Here is a 22,511-nt window from a genome sequence, read left to right as displayed (position 1 = left end):
AACAGAAATATAGTGCAGCGTATAGTATACAGTTAAGAAGGTGGTATGGTTTACAGTAATATAAATGAAATATTGAGGGGCAAAATGTCTCCATATCAAGGTTTCCATGATTGTCGACCTCAACAGGCACAGGCAAGGAGGCTTGGGAAGATAAGTTAGGTCACATTTGTAAACACAATACTAGATGTACCGCATAGCGGTACAAAATATGACCGCCGCTCAGTCCTGTACATCCGTTCCGCAAAAATAAATCACACTTCAATTTGTCTCCATATTTTACTCCATCCCCCACTCTTGAAACTTTTGTGTATGCTTGTTTGGCATGCCTGAGTGTGTGTGTGCGGCTGCACAGAAAGTAGCCTACTGGTGCTGAAAAGGTGAATAGATTGTAGAATAGCCAAAGAAGATGTAGCATTGTTATAAAACCTTTAAAATCTCTAAACAATCACAAGTAGGGCAGTTCATCACAGTTCATCCATTGCAACTGGATTGATGAAAGGTCACTTACACCTGTAGGCTACATTGTATTTGGGAAAAGCAAAAGGTATCAGCATAATGTTATTTATTTATTTATTTATTTATTTACTTTTTATGTATTTATAAACAAAAACATCTCTGTCAGTTCCATGCCGTTTTCAACAGCTATCAAAAACAAAGGTCATTTTTGGATGGATGGATTTTTTGTGAATGTTTCTTCTTCTACATAAAATTTTAGTCATCTTTAGTTCATGTAATACTTTATTGTCAATGCACAAATTAAGTAACAGTAGTCTGAAACGTTATTGTTAATGCACAAATTAAGTAACAGTAGCCTAGTCTGAAACGAAATGCTGTTTTACATCTAACCAGTGGTGCAAATAACTGACATGTCCAAATGGGCCTTGATGAAATGCGTCGCTAGACTGTTCATACACATTTTAACGGGCCAAAGTTGAAGAGCTTTTGTCCGTTATTGTTCGTGCAAATATAGGCTGATTCATGTTCCCTTGCATTGTTTAACTGAGGTCCATGGCTAGTCTGGCTTTCATCAGACCAAGCTCAATCTTTTAAGAAATCAAAAAATAAATACCGGGCAGATCAGGCTGGGTTCACCCAGCCTAGTCCATAGGCACCCGATATTGTTTAATTTTCCGATTGAGATATACACGCGGCGGTCATAATTAAGTGCCATATTATATTCATTGTTTCCCTGGCCGCACCTAGTTAAAATATGGGGCAGGGCTGCACATAAAGCCGTGTTTACAAAAGGTGTCTTAACTTATCCCGCATCCACTTTTAACTAATGCACATACAAACATACACCTTCCATATCCCTGGAATACACACCCAAACAAACATATGCATGTGTATGCATCTGTAGTTTAAAGGACATTATATTACCTGACAGGTGGTTTGTCCTTGGTTGGTCAATAATCTGACGCAAATGCCAGTCTTCCCATAGTCCTCTGGCTTTCAGAGCCGTTTTGTCATCCAGATTCAAGTTTACATCACCAAGAATTCGACCTGTTTGAGAGAAACTGCAAACTCAAACTCCTTACCCAACAAAATACCCACAAAAATGATACCAGAATTGATAGACTTGTAGCAAAGATCCATCAAACTTCAAAATATGGGTATATATCTGGGGTGTAAGTTGTCAAAAGAGTAAGTAAGGATTAATTCCTCCAAAACTAGGGAAGCTATCTCAAAACAAAGCAGCTTCATATTGTAAGACACCGCCATGAGGTTAACATTGTGTTTTCCAAAGTAATGCTTCAATGTTTTCCTGTTATAAAACATGTTAGTATGAATATTTTCACTGTAATCTTTTCAGTTATTAGAGGTGATAGCATGTGGTTTGACTACAGCCTTCAGATTTAGCAAAGGTCGTGTAGACTATTCAGAGCTCTTAGTCAAGACCGAAATTTTAGAAATAGCCCTGGAAAAAATGTGGTACTGTAGGCATTTTTGAGGAAAAGTACTACATGGGTTGTTTCTATGATTTTTAGGAGGTGCTGAATCCATTTCTGCTGTATAACAAGCTATACAATTCACCGTTTAGTCATAAATATTCAAAAGAAAATGGCTGCACAAAACCGTTTAATCAATTTATGAAGTCTAAGTCAATAAAGAAACTAGCCATGGGTGGGTGGTACAGTTAAATCTTAAGTTGAGTAAAACAATACTGTACATTTACAGGTTCTTTGAACATGTAAATTATGGAAAGTGTAACATTTACGGATATATCCTTGGCTCTTTAAAGGAGAACATTTTTCTAATCATGATGAACTGAACCAATATATTCATGGCCCTCTGTTTGAGCCCTGAAGCACCCTCAGTCTGTCTTATGCAGGAACTGGGTGGATGGCGTGTTTAATTATTTCCTGTCTCAGAATTGAGGCACTATCGTGGGTAGAATTCTTGTGAACTGTTGTGCGTAGCTTTTCGCAATCATTTGAATATGCCATTATGAGTAGCCTAATTGATTTGGCAGGTTGGGGAACCTAAATCCAGTGTCGGTGCAACGGGGAAAAATGACTCACCATTGGACAACATATTGAGTATCGTGGTGTAGCAATACTTTTTGGACAAGAATTACTAGCTTCTTGGTCACCTCTGTACACGCGAAAAATTAACTCACCATTTATTTTAACAATATCATCGCGCTATATCGTTGGTATGAAAGAATATATTTATTATTCATTTATCTGAGGTGGCGGAACTGCGTTCTTCCCCGTACCAGGTTTATAGGCCAAGTATACTTGACTACAATCACAACTCCACACAGCTATCCTAGACAGAAGGACCCTTTAGTTTAAGGGGTTTCTCTGTATTGTCAAGATTGATTAATCTTTTAAAAGGTACAAATCACCTTTAAAGGCACAGGTCAGGATTCTGGTGAAAGTTGTTTATATACCAGAGATGTTTTAAAGGTGCCATGTGTAAGAATTGAGGTAAAAATATCCAAAAAAAATGAGCTACACGCATCAAAAGAATGAGAAGAAATAAGGGCGATGATGTCATTAAAAAAATGACAAGGTATAGTGCTGCAGAGATATCAACCTGTATTAGCATGCTAAATTACTAGCAACAGCCCGACAGGTGTCATAATACCAGTTTCGGCCATGGGAGGCGGTATGCGGGCAACATAACGGCTTGTGGGCGTACTTTGGGTATACTGCCCCCATCTTTTATGGAATGTGAAGTATGAATTGATTTTTTGGCAGACATTACACATGGCACCTTTAAGCATACACTGACGTACAGTAACAGGACTTTGAGGAGCAATTTGAAGAGGAATTACAATCAGGCTACACCGGGTGTGCAATTCAAGCGTTCTGTACCTTGAGCGTAAAAATTGTTTTATTAGAAGACTCGTCTAATTTTATCAAACGTATGCACCATCACGTCTGGTGTAGCCAGTTCCATTTATTATAGTGGACAAGCTAATGTTGCTGTTGTTAATGTTGTAATGACTAGCTTTTGCAGCATATGCTCTGTGACCAGAATGCTTCAGTTACATGCCTGATGTAGCCTGTCTGTTAGATTTAAAACTCCACAGTCCCTATTGTTTGATGATTGATCATTAAGGCCTTTCCACGAAACTCTTTTCTACATGAATATTTTGCTGGTACCTGCCACAGTGCTGGAGGCTGGTCGGGCGTGAAGCGCCACATCTGGCTGTGAGGGACTGTGGGTGTGAAGGCCGGGCATCTGCTGAAGTTTGGGCACTGTCATCGCATGCTGCCCACCTTCCGTCGATGTGGGCTGCACCAGCAAGGGCTGCTGGGAAGCACCGGTGGTGGCCGGCAGGTGTGGAGGTCTGATCTTCTCTGCCATTAGCTGCTCTTTGATCTTGTTGATGAGCACCAGGTTGTCCAGCTGCCAAATGAGCATACACACAGTGACAAGGGAAAACAGAAGCCTGGAGCACAATGAAAGTTAGCCATCAATATTAGAGCCCCCTCCAGTGGCCACACAGTGCAAGTACACATTTCATTAATTGACTGCATAGGCTAAGTGTGACATTTTCTCCCAAAATTAGGCTTCTGAATACAAAGCACCAAAAAAAGGCCTATCTGATGCCTCCATTTCCCAACACTATCTGGATTTTTATCTGAAGTTTTGTTATGCTAGAAATCAAGTTGTAACAACTATACTCCTCCGACAGCAGTGAAACCAAAGAGGGGGGCCTGATCTTCTCTGTGTGCTCTTGTTGCTAAAATAACCCGTCTCCCATCTCTTTGAAAATGATCATATACAGAAGCTGTCACTTGCAGAGTACCAATTCTCTGAGTCAATTTGCATACAGCTTCTCATCTCAAATCTTTCACAGATTATCAACATTATCACCATGTAAAGTTAAAGCAACACTATATAAAGCAACACTATTGACACTTTTTGAGGGTTGCTTCTATCTGATAACTAGTTTCTATGGTATATGGTTATATGAAGGACAGTTGTTGTGTCATTCCAACCAGCCATCCAGGATAAGCACTATGCAGTTCTACGTTTTGCAGGAACACACCGGCAAAATAAAAGAATGTAGACACCATTTAGCATGTTAGCAAACTTCTAGCAGTGCCAGTGAGGCTCTGGGTGCTGCTGCTTTAAAGAGCGTTACCAATACAAAAATGAACTGAAGACTAAGCACTGTGAATAAGTGGAGATGTAGATAAATAAACAATCTCTGCTGTCACGACAGTAAGCCAACTTAGCCCTGACATGCATTTACATCTGTGGTGCCGATTATTTCATATTTATTGTGGACAATTAAAGCAAATTCATCCTTTGGCAGTTGTAACTTAAGAGTTCCACATATACAAAAGACAAAAAAAACTATTTATCAGCCATGTGAAATTCAATCCCCCAGAATAACCACAAGACTAGGCAAAGATCCACTGTCAACCACAAACCAGATAATGGCTAAACACAGTTAAACATAGACCCATATGTTAATGGGACACTGTTAATGGGGCATTAAGTAGAGTTATGCATGGATTCAATTCAATTAAGGAGTGGCCACCACAAACATGGAGAAATCCTGAGACCCTGGTTCCAAATTAGGCATCCTTTGATAGGCAATATCAGAGGACACGGTTTCAACAACAGCTAGGCAAAATAAAAAGCATATTTTGAGGTGATAAGGATTTTTGTTTGGTTTGGTTTGTGGAGCAACACAGGAAGTTCCATTATAACAGACTAGGCAGAATGGAGCAACATGAGACATCCACATCAACTACACATTCTCTGATTCACTAAAACACAACCACCAAGGTCATTTACAAAAATGATAATATTATCATAGTGTTACACATAGTTCCTAAACAAGGCCAAATTAAGATCTAGAACAAGTTGTGAGTCCAGAGGTCTAGAAGACCTTGTGAGTCCAGAGGTCCTTTTGCATTGCATGACACCGATAAGGTTTACTTCAGCTGAAGCTTTGACTTCTTCAAATGGCCTGTCTGTAAGCGACCTGTCTTGTCTCACTGTCAGAGAATTTTCAGTCCTCTTCATACTGCGGACTGGCTTCCCATTCTTGACTCAAGCCTGACAGAAGGATTTTATAATAAAGGCACTACCCGTCAAGTCGGTGAGTGAGATAATCATACACTGAGCTTTTGTTCCAGGAAAATGTTATATCTGTGTGTATGTTCGCTCAAAGCTGTCTACTGGTAGGTGTGCGAAATTCTGGGCAGCCTATTTAGCATAGTACTTTTCATATCTCCCTTACTGCTACACAAAATAACCAAAATAAGAAGAAAATGGTTAATTGTGCACTGGACATGTGTTGAGGGAGTGACTTCATGGAGAGAATAAATATCATTTTGGGTTAGTTTTCTTGAATTTGAACTTCCTCTCCTAGTAGCAAGATGTACAGTTTTGGTAATCAACAAAAAGCTGATAGTTCAGCAAAAGTGACCGAGTCACATCCCAATCAGACACAGAATGCTTTGCTTGATTGCCTGTTGAAAAGGTGAAAGAAACTGTGGACGACCTTACCTGCCCAGGCATGGCAGGAGGTGGAGGCCAGAAATATGGGTTATTAAACCGAGGCTCCGCCATTCCTAAAAGAATCACATGAGGGACCAATGATTATTGTACTCAGTTACATTTGTGGTGTGTGTCATGTTGTTGTCATGAAGCTAGAGTATTGTATTGTGATAAGTGTTGCTACATTATTATATAACATATTACGTAACTAAACTTCTCTACACAGACCTATAGCAACCTGCAATATTCTAATAAATGTAATTGGTAGTTGGATGTGGTAGAAATTAAATGTCATCTTCACCACACAAATGGGTGGGACTCCCTGATTTTAACAATATCCAGCAGATATTGAAGTTGGGATATTGGGGTTTGTTGGTGTTGGCATTAGTTGGGGCAGTGACTTATAGCCTAGAGTCTCACTGTTACAGTATATAGTTTTGATACCACTGATTGAATAACAGTCTCAGCTTCACCAAAGCACAGTCAGTACTTGTTTTTTTGCTGCATCAGGAACAGGGACAATTGTTTCTTGAAGTGAACTAAACTACCTGAACTACAAAAAAACAGTTCAGTATCCATACTCTGGTCTAGAAGACAGTGAAAGTGGGCCTCTCCACGCACTCACAAATGGCAGGAGCATCAGTTAGACTATGCGCTTTCATTCATAATTCAACGGCATAATCAGAAGCAGTTTGTCAGTCACAGTTGAAAATGTTCAAAGCAAAAAGCAGCTCAGTGTCTCCACACCAGCTTGTTTCTCCATGTCTGGCTTTTAGAGAGTCGGAGGAACACTAAGGACAAGCGGAGCGAAGGCAGACGTTTTGAAGGGGGGGAGGGTGTTGGACAAGATTCAACAAGATTTCTTTAAAGAGAAACTTCTGAATCACAATGTCCCACAGGGACGGAAAAACCCCAAGAGTCTTTGTTTAGTCTTCCCCATTCATCGGCCAATCCTTAAAGAGTTGTTCAAACCAACCCCTATGCATTGTGGTGGTAAAGAGAACCTGTCCATGGTAAGCCAAAGTTCATTATGAATCATTTCAATGCATACATCTTGAGAAAACAAGTTTGAAACATAAAGCAGTTTGTCACTTGCTTCGGTTCAGAGGTCGGCAAGATATGTTGAATAACATATTGTCATACTGAGGCATACAGTACAGTGCCTATAAAAAGTATTCATCTCCTTGGATATTTTCACCTTTTATTGCCTTTATAAATGCAATTATGTCAATATGATTTGGCTTTTTTTGACAAGATTGTTTTTTTTTACAAAAAATCTCTCTTTTACTGTTTACCTTGACTGCACTGCACTGTTTACCTGTTTACATTTACTCCTGCACTGTTTCATCAATGCCCTTGCACTGTTAACACCCAATACTACACATTATATTTGTATTTATTTTTTTATATTCCATAACCTGCCCATAAACCTGTGCAATATAGTGTGTGTGTGTGTGTGTGTGTGTGTGTGTGTGTGTGTGTGTGTGTGTGTGTGTGTGTGTATGTATGTATGTATATATATATATATATATATATATATATATATATATATATATATATATATATATATATATATATATATATATATATATATTACATGTGTATGTGTATATACATACAGTTAAGAACAAAATTATTCATACCCCTGGCAAATATTGATGCAATGTTGATTTTCTCTTGACCAATATGTTTGTTCTGATATATATATATATATATATATATATATATATATATATATATATATATATATATATATACACACACACACACTAGTTAGAATGCCTATTTATACTCTGTACATAACCCTCTATACTCCTTATCTTTCACTGTAGACATGTCATCTGAAAAACCTGTATTTATCCAACTACACACTGTACATAATTAATGTCTATTGTGTATCACAAACACACATTACACATCACACTTCCAGTGGCGCTGCTCTGCTGGCGACCCGGATGTGAGTACCGACACTGTAAACCTTGTCGTTTGTTTGTTTTTATTTGTTGCATGCATGATTGTCTAACCTGTCTGCGAAAATAACACCCTTATACATGCTACTTTTAAATTTTAAGGGCTATTTTATCAGGGTCATGTCCTGCATGTATGTGATTGTTGTCCTGCTTGTATGTGATTGTTGTCCTGCATGTATGTGATTGGTGTTCACAGTGAAAGCACTTTACAGTCCAAGACCAATTTCCCCTTGAGGGACAATAAAGTTTATCTTATCTTATGTCTACGTAACTGCACAGAATACTATACTCAACCTGCACTTTGGTATTTAATGCTTCTTTACACTTCTGGTTTGATGTATAAGTATAGTAAGTATATACTCTTTTGATCCCGTGAGGGAAATTTGGTCTCTGCATTTACCCCAATCCGTGAATTAGTGAAACACACTCAGCACACAGTGAACACACAGTGAGGTGAAGCACACACTTATCCCGGCGCAGTGAGCTGCCTGCAACAACAGCGGCGCTCGGGGAGCAATGAGGGGTTAGGTGCCTTGCTCAAGGGCACTTCAGCCGTGCCTACTGGGGTTCGAACCGGCAACCCCTCCGGTTACAAGTCTGAAGCACTAACCAGTAGGCTACGGCTGCCCCAACTGCATTTCAGCTTTGCATGTCAACTGCATTTCACTGGCTCTGTACCTGTACTCTGCTAAATAACAATAAAGTTGAATCTAATCTAATGTCAAAGTGAAAGCAGATTTCTACAAAATAATGTTACTTAATTAAAATACATATAATGTAGAATAAGTGGTTGCATAAATATTCACCCCCCTTAGTGACTGACCTAATCTAACAGCAGTCCAACCAAATTGGTGCTAGTAGTCTCACAATTAGAGAAATGGAGATCATCTGAGTGCAGTGAATGTGTATCTATACCATGGTATAGTAGTATAAAGTGTCTGGAAGGTCCAGTCACTGGTCAGTATTCCTGGCTACAATTCCACCATGACGACAAAAAAACACTCTAAGCAACCCCGAAAAAAAAGGTTATTGAAAAGCATACAGAAAATAAGTATTGAACACGTCAACATTTGTTTTAGTAAGTATACTTCCAATGAGGCTATTTGCATGAAATTTTCACCAGACATTAGTATTAACTCAGATAATCCACCCATATAAAAAAAATCCAAACATTAAAGTCTATAGGTAGAGTTATGTGCAATAAAGTGGAATGACAAAGGAAAAAAGTATTGAACACGCCTGCTGAAATTTCTTAAATACTTTGTGGAAAAGCCTTTATTCGTAATGACAGCTTCAAGGTATTTCCTGTATGATGAAACTAATCAGTAACAGTATTCTGGTGTGAGTTTAGCCCATTCTTTTAAACAGATAGTCCTTTAATATTGAAGATTTCAGGGGTCCCTCTCGTGAATCCTGATCTTTAGTTAACTTCCAAAACTGTTCAATTGAATTGAAGTCAGGGCCTTGATTTCCTTTCTCTGAAACCAATTGAGAGTTTCCTTTGCTGAATGGTTTGGATCATTGTCCTGCTGGAAGGTCTAGCCATGTCTCATCCTCATCATCCTGGTGGATGTAAAGATTCTCCCAGAACAAACTGACTCCATTCATCATTCCTTTAACTGTATGAAGTCTGCTAGTACCATGAGATGAAAAACAGTCCACACCATGATGCCACCACCTCCAAATCTCACTGTTGGTAGGGTATTTTTAGGGTAATGCACAGTGCCATTTCTCCTCCAAATATGGTGTGTAGTATGAAATCCGAAAAGTTACATTTTTAACCAGAATACATTCTCTCAGTATTTCATAGGATTGTTCAAATGTTGTGTAACAAACTTTCAACGAGCTTCGACATGTTTTTCTTCAGCAATAGAATCATGCTGGATGAGCGTGCATAGAGGCCATGGCGGTGGAGTGCATTACCTATGATTTACTGTAACAATTGTACCTGCTGCCTCCAAATCTTTCTGGAGCTTTCTCAGAGTGGTCCTTGGCTCTTGGGCTACTCTTCTGACTATCCTTCTGACTTCCTGGTCAGAAATCATGCAAGGAGATCCTGTGCATGGTCAGTTGATGATGTAGTGATGTTCCTTCCACTTACAAATAATGACTCCAATACTGCTTGCTGGATGATTCTGAAGTTTTGAAGTGCATCTGTAACCAGTTCCATTAATATGTTTGGCAACAATAAGGTTGCAAAGATCTTGGGAGAGCTCTTTGCTTTTACCCATCATGAAATGTTTCTTGTGTGACACCTTGCTAACAAAAAACCTTTTTATAGCTCACCAGTATGTACTAACCCAGCTTCTATCAATTTGCACAGATAGGAGGGATCATTTCTTTAACTACTTATAGATTCCAGTTTGTTCCTTGCCATTCCTTGCATTTGTGTACTGCTTTATCTTAGTGTGTTTAATACTTTTCCCCTGTGCCATTCCACTTTTTTACTCATAACACTACTTTTAGACATTAATGTTTGGATTTTTATATATGTGTGGATTACCTAAGTTAATACTAATGTCCAGTGAAAATTTCATGCGAATAGCCTCACTGGAAGTATACTTACTGAAAAAAATGTTGACGTGTTCAATACTTATTTTCCCCGCTGTAAGTCAGGGGATGGATACAAAAAAAATTGTAACTGAACATCTTTTGTTCAGTGAAATCCATCATTAAGGAACACAAGGAATATGGCAAATGTATAAATCTACCTAGAACAGGCTGTCCCCACAAACTGAGAGACTTTGCAGTAAGAAGGAGGAGGCCACCAAGGCACCTATGACAACTCTGAAGGAGTTAAAAGCCGCAGCAGCTGAGATGGGAGAGACTGCATACAACAACTACTGTCCGGGTTCTTCACCAGGCAAAGCTTTATGGGAGAGTGGCAAAGCTCATATTAAATCTCGACTTCAGTTCGCCCAAAGACACGTGGGAGACTCCAAGGTCAAATGGAAGAAGGTTCTGTGGTCTGATGAGACCAAACTTGAGCTTTTTGGTCATCAGACTAGATGCTATGTTTGGCGGACACCAAACACTGCACATCACCACAAACACACCATGCCTACTGTGAAGCATGATGGTGGCAGCATCACGCTATGGGGATGCTTCGTGGCAGCAGGCCCTGGACGGCTTGTAAAAGTAAAGGGTAAAATGAATGCAGCCAAAAATATGGAAATTCTGGAGGAGAATCTAATTCAGTCTGCAAGAGAATTAAGTCTTGGGAGAAGATTTATTTTCCAGCAAGACAATAACCCGAAGCAAACAGCGAAAACTACACAGAAATGGTTTAAAGACAACACGGTTAATGTTCTTGAGTGCCCAAGACCTATGCTAATTTGTGGCAGGACTTGAAAAGGGTTGTTCACGACCAATCCTCAAGCAACCCGACAGAGTTTCAGCAGTTTTGTAAGGAAAAATGGTGGGTACAATTATCCAGATGTGCAAGCCTAGTTGAGACCTATCCACACAGACTTTGTGTGATTATGGCCAAAGGTTACTAATTAAATTGAAGGGGGTGAATATATACAATTGCTTATTTTACATTATATATTTGTAATTAATCAACATTACTTTGTAAAAATGTTATTACACATTAAAGAGCTTTTTTTTTGCAAATTCTTGTCAAAAAATCCAAATATCGACCATGATTCCATTTATAAAAGCAATAAAAGCTGAAAATATCCAAGGGGGGTGAGTGATTTTTATAGGCACTGTATAATTAGTCAACACCTGGCTGGTTGTGGAGAACATGTAGGCTACAGTTCTAATCAATAACATATAAATCCATTTTTTGTATTAAGAACTATCCCTCTCCAAACTAACATAACATCTACATGTTTATAAAGACATTATGTTGGCCTGACTTGCTTTACGATTCTGCACACAGCACTGTATCGGAGAAAAGGGCCACTAACTGTACAGAACTAGCAGAAACAGTATGGAATTCCCAAACAAGGCCAACAAGCCACAGGACGCTGTGCAACGCTCCTTAAGCAAAGTTCACACTCATTAGCCTCAGATTTGAGACTAATTAAAAACCATCTTGATCACAGACCACTCTTAATTAATTTTCCATACACACACACCTATCCTCTAAATGCCAACCGCAGAACACTTGAAAAAAAGATGCCCAAGAACCCATCCCTTTCCCCTTATAGATCTGTTCCTATAGCTCTCCAGTATTCAATACACACTTATCCTACAATTTCCAGTGATAGACATGCATTTAGCACAATTACACAAAGGAGAACTCTTCTGGTTGACTGACAATGAGTAAAGAATATCTACATTCCTGATAGCCTCGGATGGCCTACAATAGTCACAGAGATCAGGTTTGTATTTTTATAGAGAGCCCACTTCATCACTAGCTATAACATACAGAGGTGTCTAATATTGCAAATCAGTGTTCCTGGGCTTCAAAGGAGTATGATATGAAATAATCTTCACCAAAACAACTTCAGCTATTCCTTGGTTTGTCCATACAAAGAATCATTGCGGTTAGGTAATATAAGGTAAGCTTACGATCACATGCTGGCGATCTGACCTACACGTCACCAGCAGAGGGTGAGCTGGGCATAAAGTAATTGCCACTATAAAGTTGAGAACAGCATTTGAATACTGTTGCACATGAATAGCTTATTGCAAAATGCTCTATAGATCACTTCAAAGCCAACATACGTGTGTTGATATAGTCATACCAACAGCTGATGGAATATAACAGGCCAAACAAAATAACCAGATGTCTGGTGGTATTAGATGAGCAATCAGAATGACAGCCATTACAAACATTTTGGCCATCAAAGACCAATGGACCCATTATAAAATGTGATCTTTTTAGAGACAGGGGAATTAAAGCAGAGAACTATGTGCAAAAATATACAGGAAAAAAAAAAGAATTGAGAATGGAGATGCACCATCGGGCTTGAGATTATATTAAGTTTTGTCTTGCTCTCCAAAAAATAAAGTCCACACTACCTCCAGGAAGTGAAACATACACCCTATGGCATCATTAGGGAAATATTTTGTGGGTTTTAGGTTCATAGGCCTGGACATATCATCTTTATTTTTTTTGGCTGATGCAAATGAACTGTGCTATGCAGCCCCACTATTCAAACAGACTTCGGAACCTTCAGTGAACAGTGAATGCTGCCAAAACATGCAATGCACAATGTCATAGAAAGGAATTCATTATGCATGAGAGCAAACTATTTCTTCAAGTCAGACTCGGGTTAGAAATAACAAAGATTTCTAGATTAGACCTGTGGAAATGAACATTTTGCAGACTGCTGCAAGAACAGGGCAAGAATGAATTAAAAAGACCAATCACAACAAGATTCAACAGTGCTCGTTTACCTAAACTGGAGGGCATTATTGTCCTGTGTCTAGTCCAACAAAACAAAAGTCCAACTAAATGTCCAACATTACTCTTCAATAAATCCATGAATTAAGCAAAAATCTAGGAAGATCTAGGCTATAATTCCAAACTAAACTGCATTGCTCTCTGTGTTGAATGCTGTACAGCTGTGTAAACATACCTCAAATCCTTGCTCTCTGGTATTTTACAATAATAGTACTATGATGTACTGGTTTAAATTATGTTTACCTGATCAATCAATCAACCTACTACCATGGAGTAAACACTTGGCCTACACTTCCCGGCTGTCATACAGTGTAGGTATGCTAATCCACTTATCTAAACACGTCCTAGTACAGTACAATGCAATACACTGCATGCATACATCTTTCGGATCTAGCATGGGTAATTATAAATGTCAATGAGCGAGATTAATGGATTACAAAGTGCTCAGCACGCAAGGTGTTGTGGGAAGCTCCTAGAGGTGTTGGACTGCTTCAGGATGCCCAGCATGAGACAACTTCGACTGAACATAGCGTTCAAATTAAGGGACTGGACATTTCCATGAAATTGTAGCCTACCCAAATCAGGCCATCCGTAGAATTGAGGTAATACCTGTTTTAGCATTCGGCTAGGCTAGATCACCCAAATCACATCTCCCAAAATATTTTGTGTAGAGCGATGGACAAGAAGGCTAGGTGTAATCCTGTATTTTACCAACATTTATATTTTCTTCAGCAGTTTAGCTAGTCGATGCGGAGACAACAGACGATGTAGCAACATTTTTTCTCTGAAATTAAACTTCACTACGAACAGTCTACATGTTCATGCAGTTAACCAGTAACATTTACACGATTCTCAAAACACATTGCATTGTTTGTAGCCTTCTGTCGAAGTACTAAATCGATGCATTCCCAAAAACTGATAAAAGTTACTTAACTTTTCAGCTTTTGCTCTATCGGTATCACGGCGATATTTCCAATTTCTCTATTTTCTTTTTGAAAAATAAAGGATTGCGATAGACATAGGCGAACATTCAGACGTCTAAGAAACTCGGCTCCATTTCTACCCTCTGTAGCCTCTCCCACATTCTCAGACAGTTTTATTAAAAATTTCAGACAAAAGGAAAACAAAAATGGCAGCCCGTCTTATTTTTATAAGGACAGGACGCCATATTCTGCAGACCCCACATTTGCAGACAAAATCTCTACCGAAAATGAGTCGGTCATAATCCATGCAAATATGCCACCCGTTTATTTGCATTAAGTGCTCGAATGATTGTTTACTTAGATTTGCAGGTTTGAATAGCCCGGCTCGGAGGAGAGAAAAAAAACTAGACACTTCCTACAACAATCATGCCTTGCAAAATGGCATTGCAATAGGCTAGATAGGTTACGTCGCATTGCAAATTCCAGCTGTGATAACAGGGAAAATCGGACGCTCCTCTAGATGTGTTACGTTTAGCATGATTTTGTTACAGTTCCCTTAAAAATTCTATCTTTTTCCAAACATGCGCTTTAGATTTTTTTTTTATTCGAACTTTTCGGCGAGTGGAATAGGAGACAACTCTAACCGAATAACGAAACAGTCTGCGCGCTTTATTAAAACCGCAATTAAGAGAATAAATAAAGGAATGCATACATACCCAGCAACTCGATGGCAGATTTTGTTATTTTATAAAAGGTTAAGATGTTCTTTCTGCCTGCTTTCAATCGGAGTTCAGACCTTCCGGGTCGCCTACTGTTCACTTCTGGGTGCTGCAGGCAAAATGAGAGGGTTCTGAAAATATCAAGCGAAATACTAAAAATATATAATACAAGCTAGACTGTTGGACATTTGAAACAGTGGGGTAACCTAAAATCTGTAGCATTTTGCACTAAATATTACAATTGTCAGGGTAAGCACATATCAATATGGTATTAGCCGAGTAGCGCTGCATTGACTGATCATAAAACAATGCATAAAGACAATAAATATTTCGCTCACTGACACTGCCCATGGCATCACTACCACTTTTTGGCACCATTTGTCTAGGTCTAAATAATGAGAAAACGCGCCATGTTCCTCAAAAACTCTCAAGCCAACACTTGGGTTATATGGCAGTTCGTGAGTTTTGTGGTTAAATTAGCTTTCACTGGGTCTGATGGCACCTTTCAAAATACGATCAAGTGGCAAGAGCAAGAAGAGGCTGCAGCCTACAGTTTTACATAAGCTTATTTGGGCTACTGTTGGTGACTTAGACACATTGTTGTTCTTTTGTAAAGAACACCTGCTATGAATGATCTCTCACCAATAAGCCCAATACACTCTTTAGAGTTTAGGCTCATAAATATAGTTAAACTACTCAGTCCATCACCACTACACAAAACCACACATCTGGCCAGAGCAGTCGCTGTGTTTTTCTCAGATTGCCACTAGAGGGCAGCAACTGAAAGAGGATACTTGTGCATGCCTTTTCTCTAGTAGGGGCACCGTGCAGTGTAGACGAGTGCATGGTTGGTGTGAAAATGAGAAAACGCAGACTAACAATGCCTATCACAGCCTAGAGTTGGATAACCGTTAAAAATAAACATTCAGCTTAAAGTTTGCAGCATTTTCGTAAGGCAAAATGTACTGTCTGAATTCTAATAACTAGGCTACTTGAGAAAGACCATGGAGAAATGGACAAATCCCACAAGCTAATTCTTTTATTTTATCAACATTTCTGAAAGTAAGATTTTTTTGTGGATTAGGGGAAGGCTATTGCCTATATGCATTCACTTCCTTTAATTGGCATAGAGAGAGAGAGAGAGAATGAAGGATGAGTAAAACACATGGCGTAGTCACTTAGTGAGTGAGCAATACTAGCTCAAATCTCAAATTCAAATTTATTTGTCAGTCACATACAATTATACAGAGTATATGTAGTGAAATGCTTTGTCCCCATGTCTGTGCAATGTCTAAGTAAATAAGTAAATAAATAGAAAAACAAGAGAAGAAAAATAAATGTCTAAAGTGCATGGCGTGTCTCAAAGGGGTGGAGAGAGAGAGAGAAAGAAACAAAAAAACACGTTGGAAGAACATACATGTAGTCATGATGATGGCCTTTTCCATGGAGAAAAAAAGCAGTTGGACCGGTTTGTGTGTGATCTTCAGCAAACACAGGAGGCACACCCTCTTGTCAGACACGTGCTGACACACACACACACACACACACACACAGGTGAGTGGAGAGCGTTTGGTTTGGACATGTCCCAGAGTGGGTGGTTTTGGGGGGTGGTGAGGGAGGCGAGATAAGCACTAAGAGACGTTCAGCTCTAGTAGCACCTCAAAGCAGAGCACTGGCAGTGGACCACAGGTAAGGCACCAAGCTCTCAGCTCCTTTCTTTTGTCTTGCTTCTCCCTTCCTCTCTCTAGCTTTCCTATCGGCTGTCGGCCTTACCTGCCGCAGCCCGCTCTAGAGAATGAGTCGCTGCAAGAGCTCAAATCCTTCAGCCATGCCGTGCAACAGTGCAGACAGTGTGTAAATATCTGTGAAGTGGTGGTCCGTGTGTGTCTCAGTGCAACAGGAGTATCAACTTGAAAATGAAAATGTTCCATTTTGCAATTCAAAGTGTTTGAGACTGGTTCTACAGGTCTGGGGGGGGGGGGGGGGGGTAGTAAATAAAGAGAGTGCAGGTTAGGTGAGATCAAATTAAATTGCATTTTGTTGCCATTTTAAACTAATTTCCACTGACCGTGATCTGATTATTTTAGATAATTAGATTTTATTGATTTTATTATTTAAAAAAAGTTACAAATGTAATCCCAAAAGGTAAGCCATGAATTTGTCAGTATTTGTCCATGTGTATGTATAATGGTGGGAGATGTTAGAGGCACATGAAGCCTGGCTTTTCTGCTGCATATTTATAACCTACAATTTGTTCCTGTAACATCTGTGGAATATATCCTATTTGACTTTTTTTGAAATCACATAGACAGTTATAAAACGTTAAAATGTTAGTTATTAACAAAAATGTAACTTTTTCCAAATTAATATTCTATAGTGACATTTCCCAAACTCTTATCAAAGTTATCAAAACATTCATCTATTGTGGACCATACCATTAACACAATTACTGTTGTTTTCACAGAATATGCAGTGCAGTGAGCACATTTCTAAAATGCTTAGCATTTATTTTCAAGCAAACACAATACCAAAGTCATTTATCTTTCTTATGAATCAGCTGTTTGAATGAACACCTTGTTCACCTGCTATTACACAGATATGTTTATATTTGCTTGCACCAACCTTCCACTCTGTGCACACAGTGCAGCTTGTTGCCCTACAGGCACACCTACACATTCATATTTGGTGACACTAATACTTGACTAAGTTGTGTTGTGCCACTTCTGGTTCACAGGTGGAGCGATGGCGGGACTGCTGGAGGCTGCCCTCGCAGCGTGCCTGTGCAAAGTGGGCCTTAGCATCCTCTGGCTCCGCATGGTCCGAGGAGGATCCCTGAGCTCGGTGGGGCTGTGCTGCGGCTGCCTCCTGCTCCTCACCGACCTCGCTATCACGCGTGAGCAGCCCTCTGCCTCTCAGTCTTATCTCCGCTTGCGTATCTCAGAGCTCAGCTCAACTGGCCTTGGCTACCAGTCTCCTGCTATTCTTAGCTCACACACACTCGCAGGCAGGCAGGCAGGCAAGCTTCTCTGGTTGTGTGTGTGTGTGTGTGTGTGTGTGTGTGTGTATGTGGGTTAGGGTTAGGAATAGGGTTGTGTGCACGTTCTCGGAACCAAAAAAAAAAAAAACACAGAATGTGCCAGTCAAAAAGTAAATAAATAAATAAAAGGTTTCTCTGCAGATGAAGTCTGCTATAGGACTCATAAAGTAACCAGTGAAATGCAGACTCTAAATACTGTAGAAATGAGCTGCAGCTCTCCCACTGGGAGGCTCCTGCTCAATAGCAGCTAGCATTTTAGAGGCCGTTTACACGACACTGCCGGGTGGATTTTCTCTTACCGCTTTCACACCTTTAACGACTCCGGCAAGAAAAAACCTCGCGTGTACACACAGAGGTGTAACCGGCTAAATGTGCTGTAGTGCATATGCCAGACCAGTCGATGGCGCCGCTGTGCAGAAGCTTCACGATAATTTCGCGTGAATCGCGTAGAAGAAAACATTGTTGAAACAGTTTGTTAAGCCAGAGAATGTCTAATAAGTGCTCTGGTTAAGCAGTCGCATGAAATAAGGAGACTACAGACAATTCGGTTTTCAATTCAACTGTTAAACTAATAAAGTTCATTTTCAAGGTATGTGACTGCTATGTGAAATTTCAAATGCTTAGCCTACGCATTGCATTAGGTCTGAGCACCACTGGAGAAAACACTAACATGCAGTAAGCTAATGTTTAACTAAGTTAAGCTAACGTGTGCTTCTAACTTAGCCACTAAAGGCTGATAGGCTACATTGTGCACATAAATCATGACAGGGGAAAGAAAAACATTTTAATATGATAAATAAATGGTTTGTTTTGTTTTGACAAGCAACATGTCAGGTCGAGTGCCGTGGCTGAGTTGAGAGGTGGGGCTATGTCGTCATAAAGTTGCCGGCTTCGCACCTATGGACCCTTTCAAGAGAGTTCCATTATCAGCATCATAGTTGGCCCCACAAGACTTCCTTTTTAACACTCCATATGTTATCTCCATATGTAGATTGGGGCCCAAATAGAACATTCAAGCATTGTTTTTGTTTTTATTGATGAAAGGGTCTACAGGCGTCTACACGGCGAAAGTTAGCCGGCGGTTTCAAAAGTTCCCACTTCGGAAGCCAGTTTCAAAAGCTGGCCAATCGGTTTCAGTCTCCTAAACTGCCGGCGTTGTGTACATGCAAGGCGTAACCGTTAACAAAACTTCACCAGTTTCACAAAAACCGGCGTCGTGTGCACGGCCCCTTAGATGTTTCTTTTAAGTGTGGTGTCTTTAAGGTAGCGAAAGGTTGAGTGTGAACTGTGTATTAATGTGTGCCATCATCAGGGCTCCGAACCGGTTCAAGGAACGAAAACGAAAACCGAAAACGAACAGAATTTTACGGAATTTTACGAGGAGCGGAAACGGAAACGGAAACGAAAACAAAATGGTCTTCAACTGTTCCGGAACAGAAACGTTATTCTGAAATCCACAAAACCGGTTAATAACGTTTTTTTTTTCGTTCTCTATATATTTTATAAAATTTCACAAAAGCATATCCTATGTCAGGGAGACTATTTCCGGTTGTGCGAAAAACAAGCCCGCATCTACACTGTTAATGGGAGCTAACAAGCCGCTATGTAGCCAACTACTGTAGGCGAACAGCCTAATAATTTGATTTCTGCAGTTTGAAAAAAAAAAAAAAAAAAGAATAAATGGACCTTTGGTCCAAATGTGTATATTTTGTCTTGCTGTTGTAATGTAACCTATCCGTCTGCCACTTCGGATCTTAGGCCAGCTCGTAGCGTAGGCTACTGAAACTGATTTGGAAATTGTTTGTAGCCTATGCGTAATAGCCTATTTTGCCTGTCCACGCCTTGTCGCTTTAAAGTCGGGATTTAAAATGTTTGCGCAATTATAGCCTATTCTATGTAGAAGAGTTAAACGGGAAATTTGAGATAGGCCTTGACAGGTTCGTTTATAAACAGGGTTGGAATTATAGCGCAAGCCTTTGAAGATCTCCATATGGATAAAACTTAGGCTACAACCAGGTAAGGAGTTTAGCACGTATCCAGAAATATTTTTGATAAGAAATTATTTATAGGCATAGGTTAGGCCTACAGTAAGTCTGTAGGCTATGGGATGGATAGCCCATCTAAATGTTTTTGGATGCCGCCTGTGATTTATTATTTTTGGGCATAGCTACGGTATAGGCTAAATCAAGGGGAAATAATGAGTACGTCTATTCTAAGGTAAAGTCCACAAAAATAGACTTCATAGGCCCGCCAAACACTGCCGGAACTTTAAGAACGAACAATATTTTGCGTTCCGAACCGGTTCAGGACCGATATGTTGGTGGCGGAACGCATGCAAGAACGAAAACGTTAAACATAGGCCTACCTGAACCGTTCGGAACGGAACGTTTGAAAAATAATTTCGTTTTCAAGCCCTGGCCATCATCCATTCACATTTGGTTATAAGTGTGTTTTCAAACAGGAATCTCAATATCAGTAATCAATATCTGATCAGTATCTTTACTGCTAGTGAATGTCTCCTTCCTCCATGGTTGTGGGCTAAGTGATGTGTTGGTGTAGAGCATTTGACCGGGTTGTGATTCTCCTTGTGTTGTTGCTGTTGCAGTGTTCCTGGCGTTCCTTCGGCTAGCTCACCCCTGGCTGGTGGCCTTTCCCGTTTCTGCCGACATCATTGCTCTCCGCTTTCTCCTCTTCCTCACTCACACCTACTGGGGCGTGATGCTGCTCTCCACCCCTCTGGTCGCCATGGAGATGGCCTTCCATCTCCGCTGGCCCCACCTCAGAGGGATGGAGGGAGAGGGGGATGGAGGGAAGGATTTACAGACGAGGGGAGAAGAGTGGCGCACTCCTCTGTATTCTGAGCGAGGGGAGATGGACAACGGAAAGGCGGTCAGTCAGGCCGCCCCAGAGAGAGCAGAGCGGTCAGAGGGGGACAGTTCCTCTGCGGCTGTTCTGGCCCACATCGCCTGTGTCCTGAGCTGCCTATTGGCGTGGTGCGTCTCTGGGCTCCGCGCCGAGCGCCGCTGGGACCTGGACATGCACGCCGTCAAGCTCTGCCTGATGGGAGACACTGGTGGTGGTGGTGGCGGCGGCGGCGGCATCAGCGCTCTCTGGCGCTGTCTCCCCAGCCTGCTCTCTGTGGCCTGGCCAGATGTCAGTGAGCCCTTCTGGGGCCTTCTTGCAGCTGTGGTCCTCCTGGGGCTCTATTGGACCCTAAGTCTCCTCAGCCTAAGGCCGGACGCTGAATGCGTTTGCCCAGAGAGGGCTGAGGGTTCACCAGTGGACGAAAAGGATGAAAGAAAACACTCAAACACGGATGTCCTGGAGCAAGCGCAAACAGCCAGAATGGGCCCAATGAGCGCAGAGCTTTCTCTGGAGTGGAAGAGGGAGCGGGAGCCCACGACGAACGCGGATGTCCGAGTGCAAATGCAAACACGACCTGTTTCCCGTGCGCCAGTTAATCCCTCAGGTGGCGGCTGGACAAATCGCCTCACTGTTGACACGGAAACAACAATCGACATGTGCCGTGTTCTCAGCACTGAGCGATGGCAACCGCCCTGTGCTCATGGAAAGTGCCACCTTTCATTGCCGGGCTTTGTGTCAGTACCTGACAGGTGCGGGTCTCCAACTGAAGCCGAGAAGGTGGATAGGCAAATGCAAGACAAACAACTGCCGACGCACGGACAGCACCCACTGCGTCAAAGCAGAGCCGCGGCAGAGAATATGTGCTTCACGTGTACAGTGGTACAGTCAGACAGTGGCAGGACAAGGACTGACCCTCAGCAGTTGCAGCTGCAGTGGTGCCCCCGACGCTGCTGCCAGACAAGGACTTTCCAGGGGGGATCCCCCAGCCCGAGAGGCCTGCTGATAGCGGCGCTAGTGTGGGGGATCTTTATCTGCCTCTTCCCCATGGCTCTGGGCTTCAGTGTCTTAATCATACGACACACAGAGACTCTGGTTTTGTTTGGGCTGAAAGTCCTTGGGCAGACCCCGCCACATGACAAACACACCGAGTCAACAAGGACAGAGTGTACGGGGTCATGAGTGTGTGTGTTTGTGTGCTGATGTAAAAAAAGAGCTATGTATTGAATGAGTATGTATGTAAGAGACAGCAGTGACTGCCCCTTAATGTCAACAGAAGTTTGTCTATGTGTTTGTTCATGTTAGAGAGAGCAGTGTGTGTGTGTGTGTGTGTGTGTGTGAATGTCAAACAGAGCAGTGTGTGTGTGTCTGTGTGTGATTTGAAATGAATGTGTGAATGAATACAGCTGGTCTGTCCCCACTACTGGGGAGTAAATATGCCTCTCATACATGTGGTGTTGGGAGTAACAGAGATAAGGGTTTATGGTTGAAGCCATTAAAAGATGTTTTGAATAAGCATCACCATGATATTAGCGATCAGTTGTTTACATCCAGTTTATGTTTTCTGTTAAACCATGATCTATGTGAAATGTTTGACTTCATGACTGCAGAGCAGCATTCATGCAGCTTTGTTGATTTAGGAAATAAAACTGAAAAGTTTTAGTTGCA

General features: G+C 40.9%; 2 protein-coding genes across 9 annotated transcripts in view; one reads left to right on the top strand and one right to left on the bottom strand.

The window, feature by feature from the left end:
• Positions 1 to 15,053, bottom strand: part of znf362a (zinc finger protein 362a) — a 23,628-nt gene extending 8,575 nt beyond the window's left edge. For 3 of the 5 annotated variants that reach the window (XM_042090662.1, XM_042090661.1, XM_042090658.1), the window contains exons 1-4: positions 14,942 to 15,053; positions 5,983 to 6,047; positions 3,615 to 3,861; positions 1,381 to 1,503 (exon numbers count right to left, since the gene is read on the bottom strand). In XM_042090662.1, the coding sequence (XP_041946596.1) occupies positions 1,381 to 1,503; positions 3,615 to 3,861; positions 5,983 to 6,045 (433 nt within the window). In that variant the 5' untranslated portion in view covers positions 6,046 to 6,047; positions 14,942 to 15,053. Of the gene's footprint in view, positions 1 to 1,380; positions 1,504 to 3,614; positions 3,862 to 5,982; positions 6,048 to 14,236; positions 14,878 to 14,941 lie in introns of those variants that run through there. The other 2 variants (XM_042090659.1, XM_042090663.1) reach the window with 2 other exon arrangements.
• Positions 5,206 to 22,511, top strand: LOC121707822. Of its 4 annotated transcripts, none has more exons than XM_042090654.1 (3): positions 5,206 to 5,572; positions 17,679 to 17,837; positions 20,587 to 22,511. In XM_042090654.1, the coding sequence occupies exons 2-3, from the start codon at positions 17,687 to 17,689 to the stop codon at positions 22,023 to 22,025; spliced, it is 1,590 nt and encodes a 529-aa protein (XP_041946588.1). In that variant the 5' UTR covers positions 5,206 to 5,572; positions 17,679 to 17,686; the 3' UTR covers positions 22,026 to 22,511. The 4 variants fall into 4 exon arrangements, with proteins under 4 accessions (XP_041946588.1, XP_041946587.1, XP_041946589.1 ...); XM_042090653.1 differs by lacking the exon at positions 5,206 to 5,572 and adding an exon at positions 13,423 to 13,904; XM_042090655.1 differs by lacking the exon at positions 5,206 to 5,572 and adding an exon at positions 16,311 to 16,498.

This window comes from Alosa sapidissima, chromosome 4, assembly GCF_018492685.1.
Source record: "Alosa sapidissima isolate fAloSap1 chromosome 4, fAloSap1.pri, whole genome shotgun sequence".
NCBI classification, from domain to species: domain Eukaryota; kingdom Metazoa; phylum Chordata; class Actinopteri; order Clupeiformes; family Clupeidae; genus Alosa; species Alosa sapidissima.
This window is presented reverse-complemented; position numbering and strand designations above follow the sequence as displayed.

Coding starts and splice junctions, on each gene's coding strand:
- LOC121707822 (XM_042090654.1), top strand. CDS start 17,687: ATGGCGGGACTGCTGGAGGCTGCCCTCGCAGCGTGCCTGTGCAAAGTG. Junction 17,838..20,586: donor CACCGACCTCGCTATCACGC/GTGAGCAGCCCT, acceptor TTGCTGTTGCAG/TGTTCCTGGCGTTCCTTCGG.